The sequence below is a fragment of the Cydia strobilella genome, chromosome 1 (genome assembly GCF_947568885.1).
Source record: "Cydia strobilella chromosome 1, ilCydStro3.1, whole genome shotgun sequence".
NCBI lineage: Eukaryota > Metazoa > Arthropoda > Insecta > Lepidoptera > Tortricidae > Cydia > Cydia strobilella.
Genome location: NC_086041.1, coordinates 17,548,062 through 17,566,512, shown reverse-complemented (window position 1 = coordinate 17,566,512; position 18,451 = coordinate 17,548,062). Strand labels below are relative to the sequence as shown.

The 18,451-nt window shown below is 37.7% G+C and overlaps 1 protein-coding gene across 1 annotated transcript in view; it reads right to left on the bottom strand.

The window, feature by feature from the left end:
- Window positions 1-18,451, bottom strand: part of LOC134745722 (transcriptional protein SWT1-like) — a 34,599-nt gene that overhangs the window by 12,110 nt on the left and 4,038 nt on the right. Inside the window, exons 5-7 of the mRNA XM_063679818.1 lie at window positions 10,961-11,119; window positions 10,637-10,740; window positions 8,930-9,115 (exon numbers count right to left, since the gene is read on the bottom strand). Of these exons, the coding sequence (XP_063535888.1) occupies window positions 8,930-9,115; window positions 10,637-10,740; window positions 10,961-11,119 (449 nt within the window). The remainder of the gene's footprint in view (window positions 1-8,929; window positions 9,116-10,636; window positions 10,741-10,960; window positions 11,120-18,451) is intronic.

Genomic DNA, 18,451 nt, shown 5'->3' with positions numbered 1-18,451 from the left:
TTGCAGTGATATTTAAATGTTTTTTTTTTCGATGTAATCATTTATTTGCTTAAAAACGTATAATAATGCATAACGGATGAGATGAGAGAATCGCCTTACTCGGACTCTCCGACTATAGTCAAGTATTTTCAAAATTCGTGTACCTATCCTATCGCCATCACTATCACTTCCATTAGTAGGAGCGAGAGCGACGGGGCGACGGCAACAGATAGTACGCTACTAATTCACTAAAAATTTTTCTCGTCTGTGAGCATAGCCAGTGTTGTTTGACACCTCTTTTCATAATATGTATATGATCAGAGGAGTCACTTAACGCTGGCCAGTTGTAAGTGTAAGGCAAGTAGGTAAGTTTTCATTTGTGAATTGGTTCGATCCGATTCGCATCTAGCCCGGCTCGGCGAGTTGGCGTTGGCGATTCGAACGGCATCGCCGACTCACCGGATCGGTTAACAAATGTTCGTTGTTCGCGCGTGGAAATCGCTACGTCGAGTTGATTCGAATTGCACGGAGACTTGATTCGAGTTGACTCGCCTGTAATGTGATTCGAATCATTCGAATCAGACAACTCGACTCGCCCATCGCTAGTGTATCTGTAATTCTATTTTTATTGGATTTATTGTGCGTTGTTTATTGTGTTATTTAATATGAGTTCCGACGAAAATATTAAATGAATACCTGTTAATTATACTCCATGTTTAAGGCAACGATGTATGTGAAGCATAATATCAACATAAAAAACTATGTAATCTTAGTTATGTGGCTAAAACTACAGTCAGAAGGATGCAAGGCGAAAAATCAAAAATACATAAATATACTTTTGAACATTTGTGTAATAAATTGATAAACTACATGTGTAAAATATACGACACGTGTGATAAAGATAGGTACAGGTGGTAGTTATATTTTGTGCCTAGTTTACTTTTAGTTTCTTTAGAATTAAAACTTTGATTTCGTGGAGATTTCTTTATTTATTTCATTGCATGTTTGAGAAAAGCACTATACATACATCGGCGTGAAAAGGGGTTGTCGGCCTCATAACTATCCGGCCTCACTACGTTCGGCCGTATATATGCATTCAGCCGGCAACCCCTTACTTCCCGGCCTCTTTTATCATTTCCGGTGTTCCAACGATATAAATTATGAATCCAAAAATAAAAATAAATTCATGCATGGAGCTAATTTTGCATGATACTTGTATCTTAAGAAAGCAAATAAAGAACTGAACTGAGCTATTACATTTTGTCTATGAGTGAGTGAGACAACAATCGCAAGTTCTTTCATTTTTTCCAGTATTGTCATAAGATGAACTGAGGAAAATGTCAAATGGTGGTTTTTGGTGGTCTTTTAATCCAGCCAAATAATCAATCAATCTTTAAGTAGTATGGCTCCATCGGTACTGTCGATGATTTCGCCAACGTCAAAGTGGGATCCACGTGGGATCGAATTAATATTTCTAGATTTTCTTCAGCCAGTGTACGGTAAATAAAATTATGGGCCTCTAGGGCTCTAGCCAGACACGGTTAGAGGTAGAAATACCAAATGCTCTTAGAGCACGACGTTGTTCGGTAGTTCGTTGTTGTTGTCTCGTAAAACCGATAGCTGGATTTTACGAGAAGCACGTGGACTACCGGCCGTTGACTCCAAAATGGTGGTTAAACACGCTTTGAGATTAATTCTCCATTCACTGCACACTACCAAATTAGATTACTGTATAATAAAGCTATCGATATTACACTTTAAACAATATTAATGAACAAAAAATAAAGGAATTAATCACGAGGCTACTATCAAGATGGCGTTCGAACCGGAAGTCCCCAGCCAAATAAAAATATGTTCGTTATTTGACAGGTAGGTGTCAGCTGTAACAACTTGACATGTCGTATTATTTTAGTTGAAATATTTCGCGGAATTTCAGCGGTCATCTTGTTATATTGTTGCTATTCCTGAAATATTGTTGGAAAACGTGCTGAGTTTTTATTTGTAATGGTTTGAAGTTCCCTATGTGATAATGTCTTGTGTGATCGAGGGCCGTAAATCGCATACAGGAGGAAAAGAAAATACGCACGAACCGGTAACCTTTAATCGGTGAGTTTTGTTCAATTTTGAAGAAATTAATTTATAGCAATTGACCCTAAACATTGAAATCGATATGTTGTTTATGTAATTATTACTTGCATTCAAGTCTGTATAGATTTTTGCATATATTTTCGAAATTTTTTGCTAACTATAAAAGGTTATATTTTTGGCATAGTGATGTACTGTGTATTTATCGACCTCAGATCAATAACCTATCGACATTTACAGCTTTCTTATAGTTTGGCCCAGGACTCTCATTTTGATTGATGAGAACAGTCAAGGGCATAGATATATATACATTCCCAACGTCTCAAAAATATGTGTACGCTCTTACACCTTAGACAATAAAGTCGTGTTCACATATTTTGAGCCATTTGTTTGGATCGATATTTTTGCCTTCGACTGTACCTATAGTTTTCTTTGTTCTTACTTACTGACAGATTGTGTTTGCCAGACTATAGTATAATACTAAAAACCGGTCAAGTGCGGACCAAGGGTAGCGTACTTTTTAGTATTTGTTGTTATAGCGGCAACAGAAATACATCATCTGTGAAAATTTCAACTGTCTAGCTATCACGGTTCATGAGATACAGCCTGGTGACAGACAGACAGACAGCGAAGTCTTAGTAATGGGGTCCTGTTTTTACCCTACGGTACGGAACCCTAATAAAAAAAACATTAATGATCATTGATGAATGTTCCTTTTATTAATATTGTTGGTTTACCTATCTCACAAAACTTAACTTTTTATTTCAGATTTCCAAAGGACGAGGAATAGGGGATATTACTGCAATGTTCTGCCACCAGAGTGCAGCACTAGCCTTTTTTAGTAAACCGTAGAGTAACTTATTTATACATATTGTACCTTTAACAGGTTTTTGACAAGTTTTCAGAGGACCTACCGGAAAACTCGAATCCGAAATTTCATTATCTGCCTCTTTATCGCTCGAATACTCAAGAGGGACAGAGATAACGAGAGTTCGATTTTCTTGTTTCGCGATAGACCCTCAGATTGTGGTAGTGGCGCCACCTACGCCGAGTTTCGCGTAATATTCCCTATTATTAAATTAAAGAAATATATTACACGAACGTTTTTTTTTTTCATTTCCTATTTGGTACATGATTAGAAACTATGCTTAGTTTTTTTGCATAAAAAAAAGGTAAACCATTTGCACGTGTCTTTTTATTGACAAGTTTTTTTTAATAAATATAGCAATATTTTACTTATGAAAGCAAATAGCGACATTTGGGATTCGCGTTTCCCGGTAGGTCCTCTGTAAACAAACCGCCTTGATGCATCAAAGTCATATTTTATTATCTCTGAAAATTTGTCAAAACCTGTTAAAGGTACAGTATGTATAAGTTACTCTATGGTTTACTAAAAAGGCTAGTGCTGCACTCTGGTGGCCGAACATTGCAGTAATATCCCCTATTATAATAAGTCGATTAGTGTTTAGGTAAACTGCCTCAAAAGTGATCAAAAATATCTTAACTGTTTTACCGGTGCAAGTGCAAAACTAAAATAGTTAAGGAGAAATAAACGTTTGGATGAAATTTATCTTATTAATTGTAAATTGAATTAATTGTGAAGTTATCTATGAAGTCGGACCTTTTGTCGAGGGCGCTTACGCCGCACTGCGTAGCGCAACGTTGTATTTATATAGGAGCATCGTTGATAATGGCGTTAGTGCCATCGGCAATAAGGTCCCTTTCCATAATAAAAGTTATCAAAAATATGTATATCTCTGTTTACACTTTATATAAATAATATTGGCGATGTACTTGGCAGCAGTCATCACCTGTTATATGCTGATGATGCAAAAAAATTAAGATTATTAACACAGTCAATGATTGTTGCGAGCTTCAAGCCGATATTAATTCTCTGTCTGACTATTGTGAGAGTAATCAACTATTTCTTAATCCTGATAAGTGCAATATTATCACATTTACACGTAACAAAAATCCAATAACATATAATTATATATTAAATAATCACCACATAATCAGGGTTGACAAAGTCCGTGACCTTGGGGTTTTAATAGATAATAAACTTACTTTTAATAATCACATAGATATCGTTGTTCAAGGGGCTTACAAACAACTTGGTTTTATTTTAAGGGTTTGTAGGCCTTTTCAAAACGAAATGACATACATGATATTATTATACAACCGTTTAGTCAGATCAATCCTAGATTTTGCGTGTATCATTTGGAACCCTTTCTTTAAGTGTCATATCAATAGGATAGAACGTGTACAAAGGAAATTTCTCAAGTCTATCGACTTCCGTATGGGACGGAGTCGAAACTCATATAAAAATAGTCTTGTTCACTATGGATTGCTGACACTTGAAGATCGTCGAGCACAGTTTGATATAATGTTTCTCTACAAAATCATTAACAGCTTTATTGACTCCCCCTCACTTCTTGGTACGTTGTTATTTAAGATACCTCAACGCACTGCACGCCATAAGAAATTATTTTCTATTCCTTTCTCTCGTACAAGATATTGCTCAAATTCTTATTTCAACCGTTGTCTCAATTATTATAATATAAATGTATCCCACATTGATCTTTTTTCGTATAAAACCTGTGAAAGTTTTAAAAAACAAATTATTACTCACTTCAAATCGAAATTGTAAACAATAACAAACTGTTTATTTAAGAAGTTATAATTAAACTTTTGTAACAACTTCTATAATTTAACATTGTAATAGGTAACTTATGCACAAATAATTTATAACATTCTTTGTGTACCCCTTGTGGATGTATGTACGGGTAAGCAACCTGCCCGTGCATCCATATACATGGATGAATGAATATAGATACACTTCAAGTTACTGATAAGTTTGTTAATTAATGATAACTTTGTTTTCCGCTTACTGCTCCTACACTAGCTACTTTAGATTAGAAATTATTTAATTAAGGTAGGGCACTCAAGGTCTATTAACACATTGCTTATTATTACATCATTTTTGTATATGACTGTTTGTTGCCTAAAAAAAAAAAAAAATGTCGGTTATTGACTGATGTGTCGTTCGTATCATGTTCGTATAATTGTGACGTTATACAATTTATTAAGTTATATTTTATCACTTTCAAGGCAGTTTACTGAAACACTAATCGACTTATATAATTATTGATTAAGGTGGTTCGACTAGGTTACCCAAAGCTTAAACCCCGCTAGATGGCGTCACTTTCGCAAATTTTCATGTTTTATTTTTTTGTGGATTAGTGTTGGTATCTGTATACTTAAAAGTATGTTTAGCGCACGTTTTACATAAATATTGAACTATTATAATAAACATTGAATACTTCATTAGTGTAAAAAACACTTTTAAAGTCGACAGAGTGTTTCTGTCATGCTATTTCCTACTATTACTCACACATGCAAACAGTGTTTCCGTGATTGCTTGTAGTAGACAATTTCATGCAGTGTAAGTATGCTGCAATGGCGTTGCGGTATGTTCGTGGAAATACGTGCAAGAGGATTCGGGTTCGAGACTGGTACGTCAGGGGTACTTTTTTTGTCCTTTTTGTGTTATCTTATGTTTCTTATACCTTTTATTCTTCGAATTCTTGTCCGATTCCGATATAACCGAAATATATTTCAGTGATATCGGAAACGGCTCTAACGATTTCGATGAAATTTGCTGTAAGGGGTTCGATCTAGCTAGGTCTTATCTCTGGGAGAACGAGCATTTTTGAGTTTTTACTTATGTTTTCTTTTCCTCCCAGATATTCAGTATTATTAATAAATTAGTTTATAACGTTTTATAAAAATATGTGACGTTTTGAACTAAAAGGTACCACATTGTCGGTTGTCGATTAGGTTGATTTCATTTTGAAGCTTTATGGAAATATGACAACAATAAGTAGGTACCCGTTTGGTTGAAAACGCCACATATATTGAAAACCTGACTTTCACAAATCTCACCTTTTTGGGTTCTTCCAACTCAGAAAGGATGGAGAATACTGACGATTCTTAGTAGCACTAGCCCAAGGAAGTCCAGGTTTGTAAGTGTCAGGTATCAGTTTTTTTTTAAAGCGCTAAATATAGTTCTACAAGTAAAGCAATCCCTTACTGCCCAGCCTCTATAGTATTTTTCAAACTGGAAGGGTACGATGATAGATTTCATCTCCATACAATTTATAACCTAATAATGCCGAATGTTGCAAAATTATATTGAATTGAGATCTATCATCGTACCCTTGTAGTTTGAAATAGTTATTTACGATACAAGTGCGGAAAAGAGAAAATTCGAAACGAGTGGCGACAGATTAAAACACGACCGCAGAGTGTTTTAAATCGACACGAGTTGCGAATTACCTATTCGCACGTGTATCGTACAACGTTTTACAGTACATATGGCCCTTTAAACTTTCGACATATGCATGAAAAGTGCTCTTTACGCACTAGGGCGAGAAAGTTGCACCATATGTACTGTAAAATACTTTTTAGTACATATGGTGCTACATATACGTTACCGCCCTAGTGCGGTAATTAGTACAATACGTGCATATGTCGAAAATGTAAAGGGCCATAATTATGTACTGTAAAACGTTGTACAATACACGTGCGAAAAGGTAATTCGCAACTCGTGTCGATTAAAACACTTCCTTCGGTCGTGTTTCAATTTATCGCCACTCGTTGCCAATTTCCTACTTTTCGCACTTGTATCGTAATGTACTAATAATAAAGTAGTAATTGTAAAATAAAATTAAAACTTTTTTTATATTTATTTTTTTAGATTCAAGTAGGTACAGTGAGTAACAATATTGCATGGCCTTCTAATTATAACTATTATAGAAAACGGGATATTTATCATGTTTATTTATATTATTTATTTCTCGATATTTTGGCCGGTCTTGCAAGACCAGTCGTTGTGGAGATCCCTGGGGAGGCCTATGTCCAGCAGTGGATGTCTTGTTGGTGTAGATGGATTCACACAACAAATGAAATAACATTTTTTCATATTTGTTATCCGTAGTTGTCCCTGTACCTGAAAGAAAAATAATATCATGATAGCACAAAATCTCTAATGTTATAGGAAGAAAGATGAAGCAACAATATGGATTCTAATAAAGTTATCATTTACTTACGTAGTAATAATTGTGTTTTTCATTCATAGACAAAATTCCATAATTTTCATCCCCAGGAAATGTTTTATTTTACTTTATTGCAGTGAGGATGTCCTGATTTTTTCTGGCTAATGAAGGAAAACATTTTATTTCCAAGAATGCCTCTTCATTTTGCACAATACCTAAAAAAACCTAGAGTTAGTGACACATTGACTATTCGGCAACCAAAACAGTAATAATTACATTATACAGGTATTGTTCACTGCTTATATCTACCATTACGGAAGAAGTGAGAATTATTTTCTAAAAAGATCGGCACGAGAAAATTACAATGTACAATGAAGGAATGAAACTGTACCTACCTTACGAAACTTCACCATCATGAATTCCGCTTCAATTGAGTCTGAATTTTTCTGGATTTTCGCGGACCAGAACACCGATGATTTTTGTAACTTGATTTAGACGTTGCTACATATATTATTATACTCTTTGCGTTGCTATCATTTTCAATTTATACAAACAAATTGATGTCACAATAAACATGACCCTATGTGTCAGTGTCAACACTGTCAAATAAAAATGCACTAAACATGACGGCACTGCAAATCCTGCCAGGTCGGCCAGGCAACGTCGCCAACGTCATAGAGTGGCAACGCCGCACGCAACGTATTTGTACACGACATTTGTGACACACACATACGTAAAATTGATGAAAAAATTACGTTGATTTATGTATGATTTCTGTATGAAACAAAGTTTTTCTATTAATTTAGCGCAAACGAATATTCGAAAGTAGATAAATGAGCAAATATTTGTGTAGTAATAGTGTGTAGTGCCTTAATTAAAGCAGATTGAATTTTGTATGAAAATCGAACCACCTTAAAGCACTATATTTATACTGTTTTTATTAGTATTGAACGCTAACAAAATTTTGGAGGTAACTACTCGGAAAAAAAATCCCACCTTTTACCAGTGGTAACTACTGGGATTTTTTTCCCCGTAGTTACCAGTGGTCAAAGGTGGGAAAAAAATCCCAGTAGTTAACACTGGTAAGAACTTGGTGGTAAGTAGTGGGAATAACCCACTCAGACCTACACAAAAGTAGCTAGCCATACACGTACGGATTTGTCCATCGGATCTGTCTGAAAGATGTGTCCGGCGGACACATCCATCAATGTATGGCGAGAAATTGACACAGATTTGTCCGCCGGATGTCTGTCCGCTGTCCGTGCTCAAAAGCAACGGATCGGACACGGAGCAGACAGATCGGAGAGCGGACTGCGCGTGTGTGCGTAGTAACGGATGTGTCCACCGGATCGCACCTCACCTCAGTACTCTCAGTACAGTAGCGCTCTAACGCTACGGCACGGCAGTACGCACGCGCTCATTTAAAATGGTGTTTACTGACAACACAGTGTTTTGGACAAATTTATAGAGCTTTATAGTCTTTACCATATTTATGGTAGCTCAAGGACAAGAAATTGTACCTAAACAAGGAACTTAAACAACAAGCTTACGATCAATTAGTCGAAAAATGTAAATTCTTTGACCAATTGATCGTCAGTTTGTTTCCTTCTTCGAGACATATAAAAACCGCCACATATCACAGCCAGTTTTTGTTTAGACAGAAACATTGTTGCAGACAACCATTACTAGCTAAATCCGGATTACAACTGATGTCCGTCGCCGTGTGTGGCGTAGTCGCGGATCAGATCCGAGACGTGTCCGGTGGACAAATCCGTATGTGTATGGCTAGCTAGTGATCCAACAGCTACCTCCAGTATGTTGGCCAGCAGCTGATGCATGGTGTCGCGGTGCCGCAGCACGGTTTGCGCTCGGTCCGGGTCGGGCGCCACCTGCGGCTTGCTCTCCAGGAGGGGCTTGAGCTCGCTCAGGCCTATACAACGCAGTCCATTCACAACCGCCTTGTTGCATAGGTTCTTATCATTTGATAGTAGGATCTGAAAGTGTGATAAAATTTGTTATTATAAAAACTTTCCTGTGAAAAGAATAAAAATCCAAGATTATGGTTTGAAATGGGCTACTCGTATTTAAACTGCCACTGCTAGCACTTTCTGCTTATTCTGGATCATCAAAAGGCTTCCCATCCCTATCAATCATTTCCTAATAAGGAACCTATACCTAGTCGGCTCATAAGTTCTGTCACTGGCCTTTAAAATTTAAATTTGGAACTCCTAAAACAAAAACCGTTCTGCATTTGAATTTCGAATCTTTATTAAATATTTGAGTAGTATAATTTTGCAATTTTCTGTTTTCTTCAACATGGAGTGGACGCTTAAAGATAGCCGTACCGCAATAATTGCACTATATCGTTGTGGTCACTCGCCGACCAATTTTTTTAAGCTACTTGAAAATTTAAAATTCTCTCTAAGATTTGTGTATCGTACCATAGAAAGATACAGTGAGGTCTCTAGTTTAAATGACAAGAAAAGAAGCGGTCGTCCGCGTACAGCTAGGACTCCAGCGGTTGTACAAGCAATTAGGGCACGCATTGCCAGAAATCCCGCTAGGAAACAAAAAGTTATGGCCCTCCAGATGGGTTTGAGCAAAAACACGGTGAAAAGAGTGCTTAATCAAGACCTGAGACTTCGTGCTTATAAACGAAAAACTGGCCATCTTCTCAATGGTCGGCTTAAAGCTTTAAGGCTTAAAAGATCTAAAGCTTTATTGAAGAAGTACGCTAAAAATAAGCACCGTTGTATACTGTTTTCGGACGAGAAAATTTTTGACATAGAAGAAAACTGTAATAAACAAAATGATAGAGTGTACGCTCGCAATAGTAAAGAAGCGTCTAATAGCATTCCCCGTATTCAAAGAGGTCATCACCCTTCATCTGTGATGGTTTGGCTGGGAGTTTCTTATGCGGGCGTCACTAGTATGCATTTTTGTGAGAAAGGAGTAAAAACTAGTGCCAAAGTGTACCAAGACACGGTGTTGACTAATATTGTGAAACCACTATCCCATACGATGTTTCTAAACCAGCATTGGGTTTTCCAGCAGGACTCTGCTCCAGCCCATAAGGCAAAGTCTACACAAGCCTGGCTCGCCTCCAATAAAATCGATTTTATACGGCATGAAGATTGGCCCTCCTCTAGCCCAGATCTTAATCCTTTAGACTATAAAATATGGCAGTATTTAGAGGAAAAGGTGTGCTCAAAACCTCATGCAAATCTAGACTCGCTGAAAAAATCTCTTGCTACGGCAGTGGCCAATATCGACATGAAAGTGGTGCGTGAATCCATTGACGACTGGCCACGAAGACTTCAAGCCTGTGTAGATAATTATGGCGGTCATTTTGAATAAATGTTATACATTTAGATTCTCTAGTTTATAAGCTTTCAAACGCTGTACAAATTATACGGAATAAACTTAAACTTTTGATTTTATTTGATACTATGTATATGACAGAACTTATGAGCCGACTAGGTATATTTTTATTCTATCACTATGAATGTACTAACCACAGATTTACCCCTCCCAGCTTGTTGTAACGCACAATTCAGTATTTCATCGTCTGGAAGCTCACACGGATGTATATGTGAATTCGCATCTCTAAGAGACTGTCCTGAAATAGAAAACATTTTTCATGTAGGTACTCTTGTACAGTATTCAAATCAGTTTTATTTACTTTTTTATAGGTATTGTTATTGTAACTCGACACTCGACCCAATCTATTGATATGTGTTTTTTTTTTAAATATAAAACAAAACATAAAAATCATAGGTCAGACTAGGAAAGATTACCCTACCCATTCCTTAAATTCTATGTATTTCAATATAGCATACCTTTTATCCTATTATTTTCCGGCAGTGACTTGTAAAGGTAGTCCATAGCGGCCCTCGCGCGTTTGCAAATGGCGCCGTTACCGTTGTTGTTGTCTTTCAGTCTGTCCAGTTCATTGATTACCCGCCAGGGAACTAGGAGCGTTGGCTGCTCCTTGTAACCTGAGGGTGGAGACTAGATTGTAACATATACGTAAGTTGGTAATATGAGAGTCAGCCTTGATGAGCCTTATACTGCAGTAAGCTGTAGAGATAACTGACCCCCCTACATAGAAGGGGGGGGGGTCAGTTAACTCTGCAGCTTACTGTACCTACATGAATAATTCCGTTATATTGTTGTGAGCTGTTTGTTTAGAACTGGAACCTAAACTAGTAACCAAAGATCTATTGATTGAAATGAAATCATTTGAAATAATTACAATCTTCGGAACATAAAAACAAAAATATATATAATTCACGCATTCCTACAAAACTTTGCTTATATTTATAAAAAAAAACCGGCCAAGTGCGAGTCGAACTCGCGCACGAAGGGCAAAAACATCACGTTTATGTTTTTAGTATTTGTTGTTATAGCGGCAACAGAAATACATCATCTGTGAAAATTTCAACTGTCTAGCTATCACGGTTCATGAGATACAGCCTGGTGACAGACGGACAGACAGAGGAGTCTTAGTAATAGGGTCCCGTTTTACCCTTTGGGTACGGAACCCTAAAAACGGACAAGTGCGAGTCGGACCGCCCATATCCATACATTTTTTTCAGATTTTTCCTGTACCTACTTATTATGTACCTACTAGAGACCCGTTGCGGCGTCAACAGCCGCTAGAGTATGGTTCTAAAAGTTAGGTTGCCTGTCCACTAAAGCGGAGTGGTAAGCGGGAAAAAAATCCAGCAATAGAATTTCATTAAAATTTCAGAGCGGAGATTTTTCCTCGCTCATCGCTCCGCCACCTCGCTCCGCTCCTGTGGACAGGCAGCCTAAGACTTAACGCTTAATGAAATTAGGAAATGTGACGTCTTCAGATGAATCACTGGCTGTCACTATCTATTTGATGCCGACTATACCCACAGAATATGAAATCTTATATAATTATCCATATAATCCATATCCATATAATATTATAAATGCGGAAGTCTGTCTGTCTATCTGTCTGTGTGTTACCTCTTCACGCTTAAACCGCTAAACCGATTTAGTTGAAATTTAGTATACAGATAGTTTGAGTCCCGGGGAAGGACATAGGATACATTTTATCCCAGAAGTCACCCCTCATGGGGGTGGAAATTTGTATGGGGAATCGATAACCGCTCAACCGATTTAGATGAAACTTGGTATGGGGATGGTTTGAGCTGTGGGAAATGATATAAAATAACTTTTATCCCCGAAATCATCCCTTAAGGGTGTAAAAAATGGGGTGGAAATGTATAGTGTGGACCAATTTGGGGGTGAAAAAAGGATGGATTAAAAAGCAGATTTGTTTAAGAATTAAGATACCCAAATTACTAATTCCACGCAGACGAAGTCGCGGGCAAAAGCTAGTTTCTTATAAAATGGCGACACGTTTGTATAATTTTAGCGTATTATATTTCGGTCGCGTAGCACCTACCAGCATGTTTTGTGATCGTTAGTTTTGATGCAAAAAAGACATAATTATTGTCTATCTTTTCGCATCTTTCTAAACTAAAAATCATGATACGCGACCGCGATATGATACGGTAAATCAAGATTTCGTGGATAGGATGCCTTCTTGTCATTTGGCTCTCATGCCTAAAATTTCATAAGGCTAGAGTATAATTTATATTTAATTCTCTTTTTCCTATTATTCATGAGACTGAAGTTTACAAACATTTTACAAACATTCCGTGACATTCCGTGTCTGGGCTATACCGCGAAAATCGAAGTTCAAATTGCGGGCATCTTTCTCTGTCACTCTAATTACGCCTGCATTGGAGTAAAAGAGAAAGATCCCCGCAATTTGCGAATTTCGGTTTTCGCGGTAGACCCTCTGACCTAATAATAGACTTAGTATGTAAATACTAGGGCTCGCGGTCGAATCCGTGTTTCGTTTACACGTTTCGAATACCCGTTTCCGAATAATACGTAAACGGTTTTCTGGCCCGTTCCGCACGTTTAATTAAGAAACGTGTAGTTAAGACCTGTGTACACGGATAAACGGGTATTCGAAGAAACGTATCTTATTTATCCGTGGCTCCGGACACGTCCTTGACGATAGTAGCGAAGGAACGAACGCCAGCTACAAATGAATAGACAAAAGATTCATGACGAGTTTCTGTCATATTTAACCTTATTCCGTTGGTCATAGAGACGAAATTCAATAAACGGTTTAGAAACCCCTTTCTTGGGCAGGTAGTTTTTGCTTGCAATAGGTATTACGAGTATTCACGCTTCTTATCAATGTATAGTATTTTATATAGCACTTTAAATAGCTACTTTTTTTACGTTGCTGGTTAGCAATATAGGTAATAAAAAAACCTGCTAGTACCTATTTAAAAAAAAAAAAATTAGAACCATCGAGTTCAGTATGTAGATGTAGGCAGGAAGTCAAACTAATGTTCGAAATTGGCATTAAGTATTTATAAAAAAAAATCAATTTTAACTTGCTTCTTTATTTTTAGTTTAATTTAAGAACATGATATGAAATTGTATTTCTTGTTATACCTAGTCGGCTCATAAGTTCTGTCATATACATAGTATCAAATAAAATCAAAAGTTTAAGTTTATTCCGTATAATTTGTACAGCGTTTGAAAGCTTATAAACTAGAGAATCTAAATGTATAACATTTATTCAAAATGACCGCCATAATTATCTACACAGGCTTGAAGTCTTCGTGGCCAGTCGTCAATGGATTCACGCACCACTTTCATGTCGATATTGGCCACTGCCGTAGCAAGAGATTTTTTCAGCGAGTCTAGATTTGCATGAGGTTTTGAGCACACCTTTTCCTCTAAATACTGCCATATTTTATAGTCTAAAGGATTAAGATCTGGGCTAGAGGAGGGTCAATCTTCATGCCGTATAAAGTCGATTTTATTGGAGGCGAGCCAGGCTTGTGTAGACTTTGCCTTATGGGCTGGAGCAGAGTCCTGCTGGAAAACCCAATGCTGGTTTAGAAACATCGTATGGGATAGTGGTTTCACAATATTAGTCAACACCGTGTCTTGGTACACTTTGGCACTAGTTTTTACTCCTTTCTCACAAAAATGCATACTAGTGACGCCCGCATAAGAAACTCCCAGCCAAACCATCACAGATGAAGGGTGATGTGATGACCTCTTTGAATACGGGGAATGCTATTAGACGCTTCTTTACTATTGCGAGCGTACACTCTATCATTTTGTTTATTACAGTTTTCTTCTATGTCAAAAATTTTCTCGTCCGAAAACAGTATACAACGGTGCTTATTTTTAGCGTACTTCTTCAATAAAGCTTTAGATCTTTTAAGCCTTAAAGCTTTAAGCCGACCATTGAGAAGATGGCCAGTTTTTCGTTTATAAGCACGAAGTCTCAGGTCTTGATTAAGCACTCTTTTCGCCGTGTTTTGGCTCAAACCCATCTGGAGGGCCATAACTTTTTGTTTCCTAGCGGGATTTCTGGCAATGCGTGCCCTAATTGCTTGTACAACCGCTGGAGTCCTAGCTGTACGCGGACGACCGCTTCTTTTCTTGTCATTTAAACTGGAGACCTCACTGTATCTTTCTATGGTACGATACACAAATCTTAGAGAGAATTTTAAATTTTCAAGTAGCTTAAAAATTTTAGTCGGCGAGTGACCACAACGATATAGTGCAATTATTGCGGTACGGCTATCTTTAAGCGTCCACTCCATGTTGAAGAAAACAGAAAATTGCAAAATTATACTACTCAAATATTTAATAAAGATTCGAAATTCAAATGCAGAACGGTTTTTGTTTTAAGAGTTCCAAATTTAAATTTTAAAGGCCAGTGACAGAACTTATGAGCCGACTAGGTATAATGTAGGTACACCTTATAAAACAAATTCCCCCGCCGCGTCCGTATGTCTGTCTGTATGTTCGCGATAACCAGACCTCACCTATGAATGAAGTTTTTCTTTGGGAATGTTTATGTGTATATTTTGTTAAGGTTTTGTTTAAATTGGTAGAAATATGACGATGTTTGCTAATGAAGTTAGAAAAAATCACGCTGGCTTAATCGAAAACGCTGCCCAATATATTTGATCTCAATGTATGGTGGACTTGTCTCTCTTTCATTGGTCTACAAAAAAGTTAAATGTTTGTTGTTATGGCGGCAACAGAAATACATCTGTAAAAATTTCAACTGTGTAGCTATCACGGTTCATGAGATACAGCCTAGTGAGTGGTGACAGACAAATGGACAGTGAACTCTTAGTATTATTAGGCTTCCGAAGTGAATACTTGTTACAGAATGTATTTTATTATGCTTGACTCTCCATGCGAAGCCGGGGCGGGTCGCTAGTTATTAATAAACACTTTAAATCAACTTGATAAAATTGCACCTTTAGGTACCTCTTACCACAGTAAAACGCTTTTTAGTGCGGTGTAGCTACAAAACAATGGAAAACATTTTCTTGTGCAGATGTTTTGACCTTATTACAACGACATAAAGCTTATAATTGGCGGTGATACTTGTGATAATAGTTTGGGAACCTACATGTTTTCGACGATGACAAACAAAAGGATATTGGAATACAATGGATGGATGGACCACCGGTCGGCAACGTGCGCATTTAAGTTTATTACCTGAACGCTAGTAAGAAAGTGACCAAAGTGAATTATGAATGATTACCAATTTAAAGATCTATCTTAATGTAATTAGCAATATTATCGCAAGTTATCCAAGGTAGTATGGGTTTTTATGGTTCTTGGGTAAAATTCTGTTTTTCATTTGAGCATGATTACTCGAAAATCCCGCTTTTGTGTACCTACTAATAACTTTTTTGCGCCGTTGGCAGGTTTGTTATTTTCGCAAAGCAGTAATAGATCCGAGATAAAAATAACCACGAAATAATTAAACTGTTATTTTGAATTAATATTGTATTCTGTCTGCACACCTATTATTAACGAAAATAATATAATTTATTATATAATTATAAAAAAAAACTATGATCGATATCAAATTTATGTAAATAGCTTAGAAGCAATCGGTTTTATTAAATGATATAAATAGTTTAAAATTAAAACTATGTATACCTACTATTAAACATAGGAAGATGGCTCAGTACCTATGTTTTATCAATACGGTTAAAAACAATTTTAAAAAAAGTAATTGTGCGGTTTTATGAAACCACGATGCAAGTGAAACTTTTTTCGGATTGTAGGCATTTAACTAAAAAAAATCGGAAATTAATTCGATTTACGGTATTAAAATCGCGGTTTTAATCTTAACTTAATAAATTGGGGCAATAGAATAAAAGCTTCACTTTAAAAATCGTACGACAAACGAATTCATCTGAAGTCAGCATAATAATAGTGGACCTTGTTACCATTGTACATTGGCTCAAACTGGTTCGGAGTATTTGGACCCGTTCGGAACGGTCTTAAGTACCCGTGTAAACGGAGATACATGTCTGAGATACGTTTCTTGGGAACGTTCCTTCGAAACGTTTTCGAATCCCGGCGGTTCCGTGTAAACCGGGTTCTTAGTACCGCCGGGCTTAAGAACACGGGTATACGTTTCGGCGTGTAACACGGATACCGGGAGCCCTAATAAATACACGTAGTTATAGACATGAAACCGAGCGACCAGGGGTAAGAGAAAGATATATTCATGTATTGACAGTTTCATGTATGGCAGCATAATCCTTTTTAGGGTTCCGTACCCAAAGGGTAATAACGGGACCCTATTACTAAGACTCCGCTGTCCGTCTGTCTGTCACCAGGCTGTATCTCACGAACCGTGAGCTAGACAGTTGAATTTTCACAGATGATGTATTTATGTTGCCGCTATAACAACAAATACTAAAAAGTACGGAACCCTCGGTGGGCGAGTCCGACTCGCACTTGGCCGGTTTTTCTCTTTCACTCTTATAAATTTCGGTATTTCGCCATCGCCTCCATTTCATTCGGCATTTTTTCATGGTCGGGTTCATAGCAAACCCGACCATGAAAAAATGCCCGGTCGGTGATAACGATAAAGCATGGCACTATTTTCTCTTTCCTCTTATAGGAATCGCAATAAGACTATCTTTCTCTATCAAAGAGTGTCAGGCCCTTGAACCTAATTTAGTTTTTTTTTAATTTACTTTTTTGAAAGTATATATGTACAACGACTGGACGGCGACCTTGGTACCGTCAAAATATCTCTTTCTCGCTCTCGGCGTACGGCAGCCCACCTTAAGCGCCTAACACATTACCGCACCGCACTGGTCATTGTGCGATGCAACTATAAGTAAGAGATATTTCTCGCTCTTATGGGTGCGTCACACAATGACCTTGGTGCGGTGCGGTAACGTGTTAGCCGCTTTATAGCCGTATTTAACAGACTATCTTAAAAGTCGTTAGAGACTACCACACCTCACCGCGACCTTGGTGCGGTGCGGCGCACGTATCGATAGTGCGCAAGGTGGTCACCGTACGTACGTTAAGGACGCAGCTATAAGTTAGAGCGAGAAAGAAATATTATAGCCGTATTTAACAGACTATCGTAAAAGCCGTTAGAGACTACCACACCTCACCGCAGCCTTGGTGCGGTGCGGCGCACGTATCGATAGTGTGCAAGGTTGACACTGTACATACGTTAAGGACGCAGCTATAAGTTAGATCGAGAAAGAGATATTTTGACCGCACCAATACGGCTTTTCGAGATATTCTCTTTCTCGCTCTCACTTATGGGTGTGGCGCACCAAGATCGCGGTGCGGTGCGGTAGTCTGTTACGGATTTTACACACGATCGCACATACGCCGCACTGCACCAAGGGCGCGGACCGATGCGGAAAATGGGGTTGGCCGGTCGAAATAATTAACGAGGGCGCCAGCATCGCTTGCCCTGTCAATCCCTAGAATTGTGTCAAATTTTTGTTTTTTTAATGCCCTGGATGCCAGCCCTTTAAGCCAAATCTTATAGAAAAAGGGGCAAGCTATGATGGCGCCATCTCTGCAAACCTTTGACAGTTGCCAACCCCATTGGCTGACCGTTTACCTTAAAGATCCGACATCATTTAACATCCTCATAAGAACAAACCTCGCCGTACGTGCTTTTTGAAGTAAATATAGATGCTTTTCCCCACCGATTTGTATGGTTTATGGTGGCCTGGTGGGCTACAAATTACGTCCCTCACGGGCGCACGCGGTACGCTACTTCTATAGGATCCTACCTACGTGCTAAAGCAACAATAAAATAAACATGTGTCATTTTGATGAGTATGATGTGGATGACACATGTCTGACATGTTGTCAAACATAATAATAAAATTTTTCTACTCGTCGAGTATAATCTGTGTATTACGACTTCATATGCAACACTACAACCTTACTCT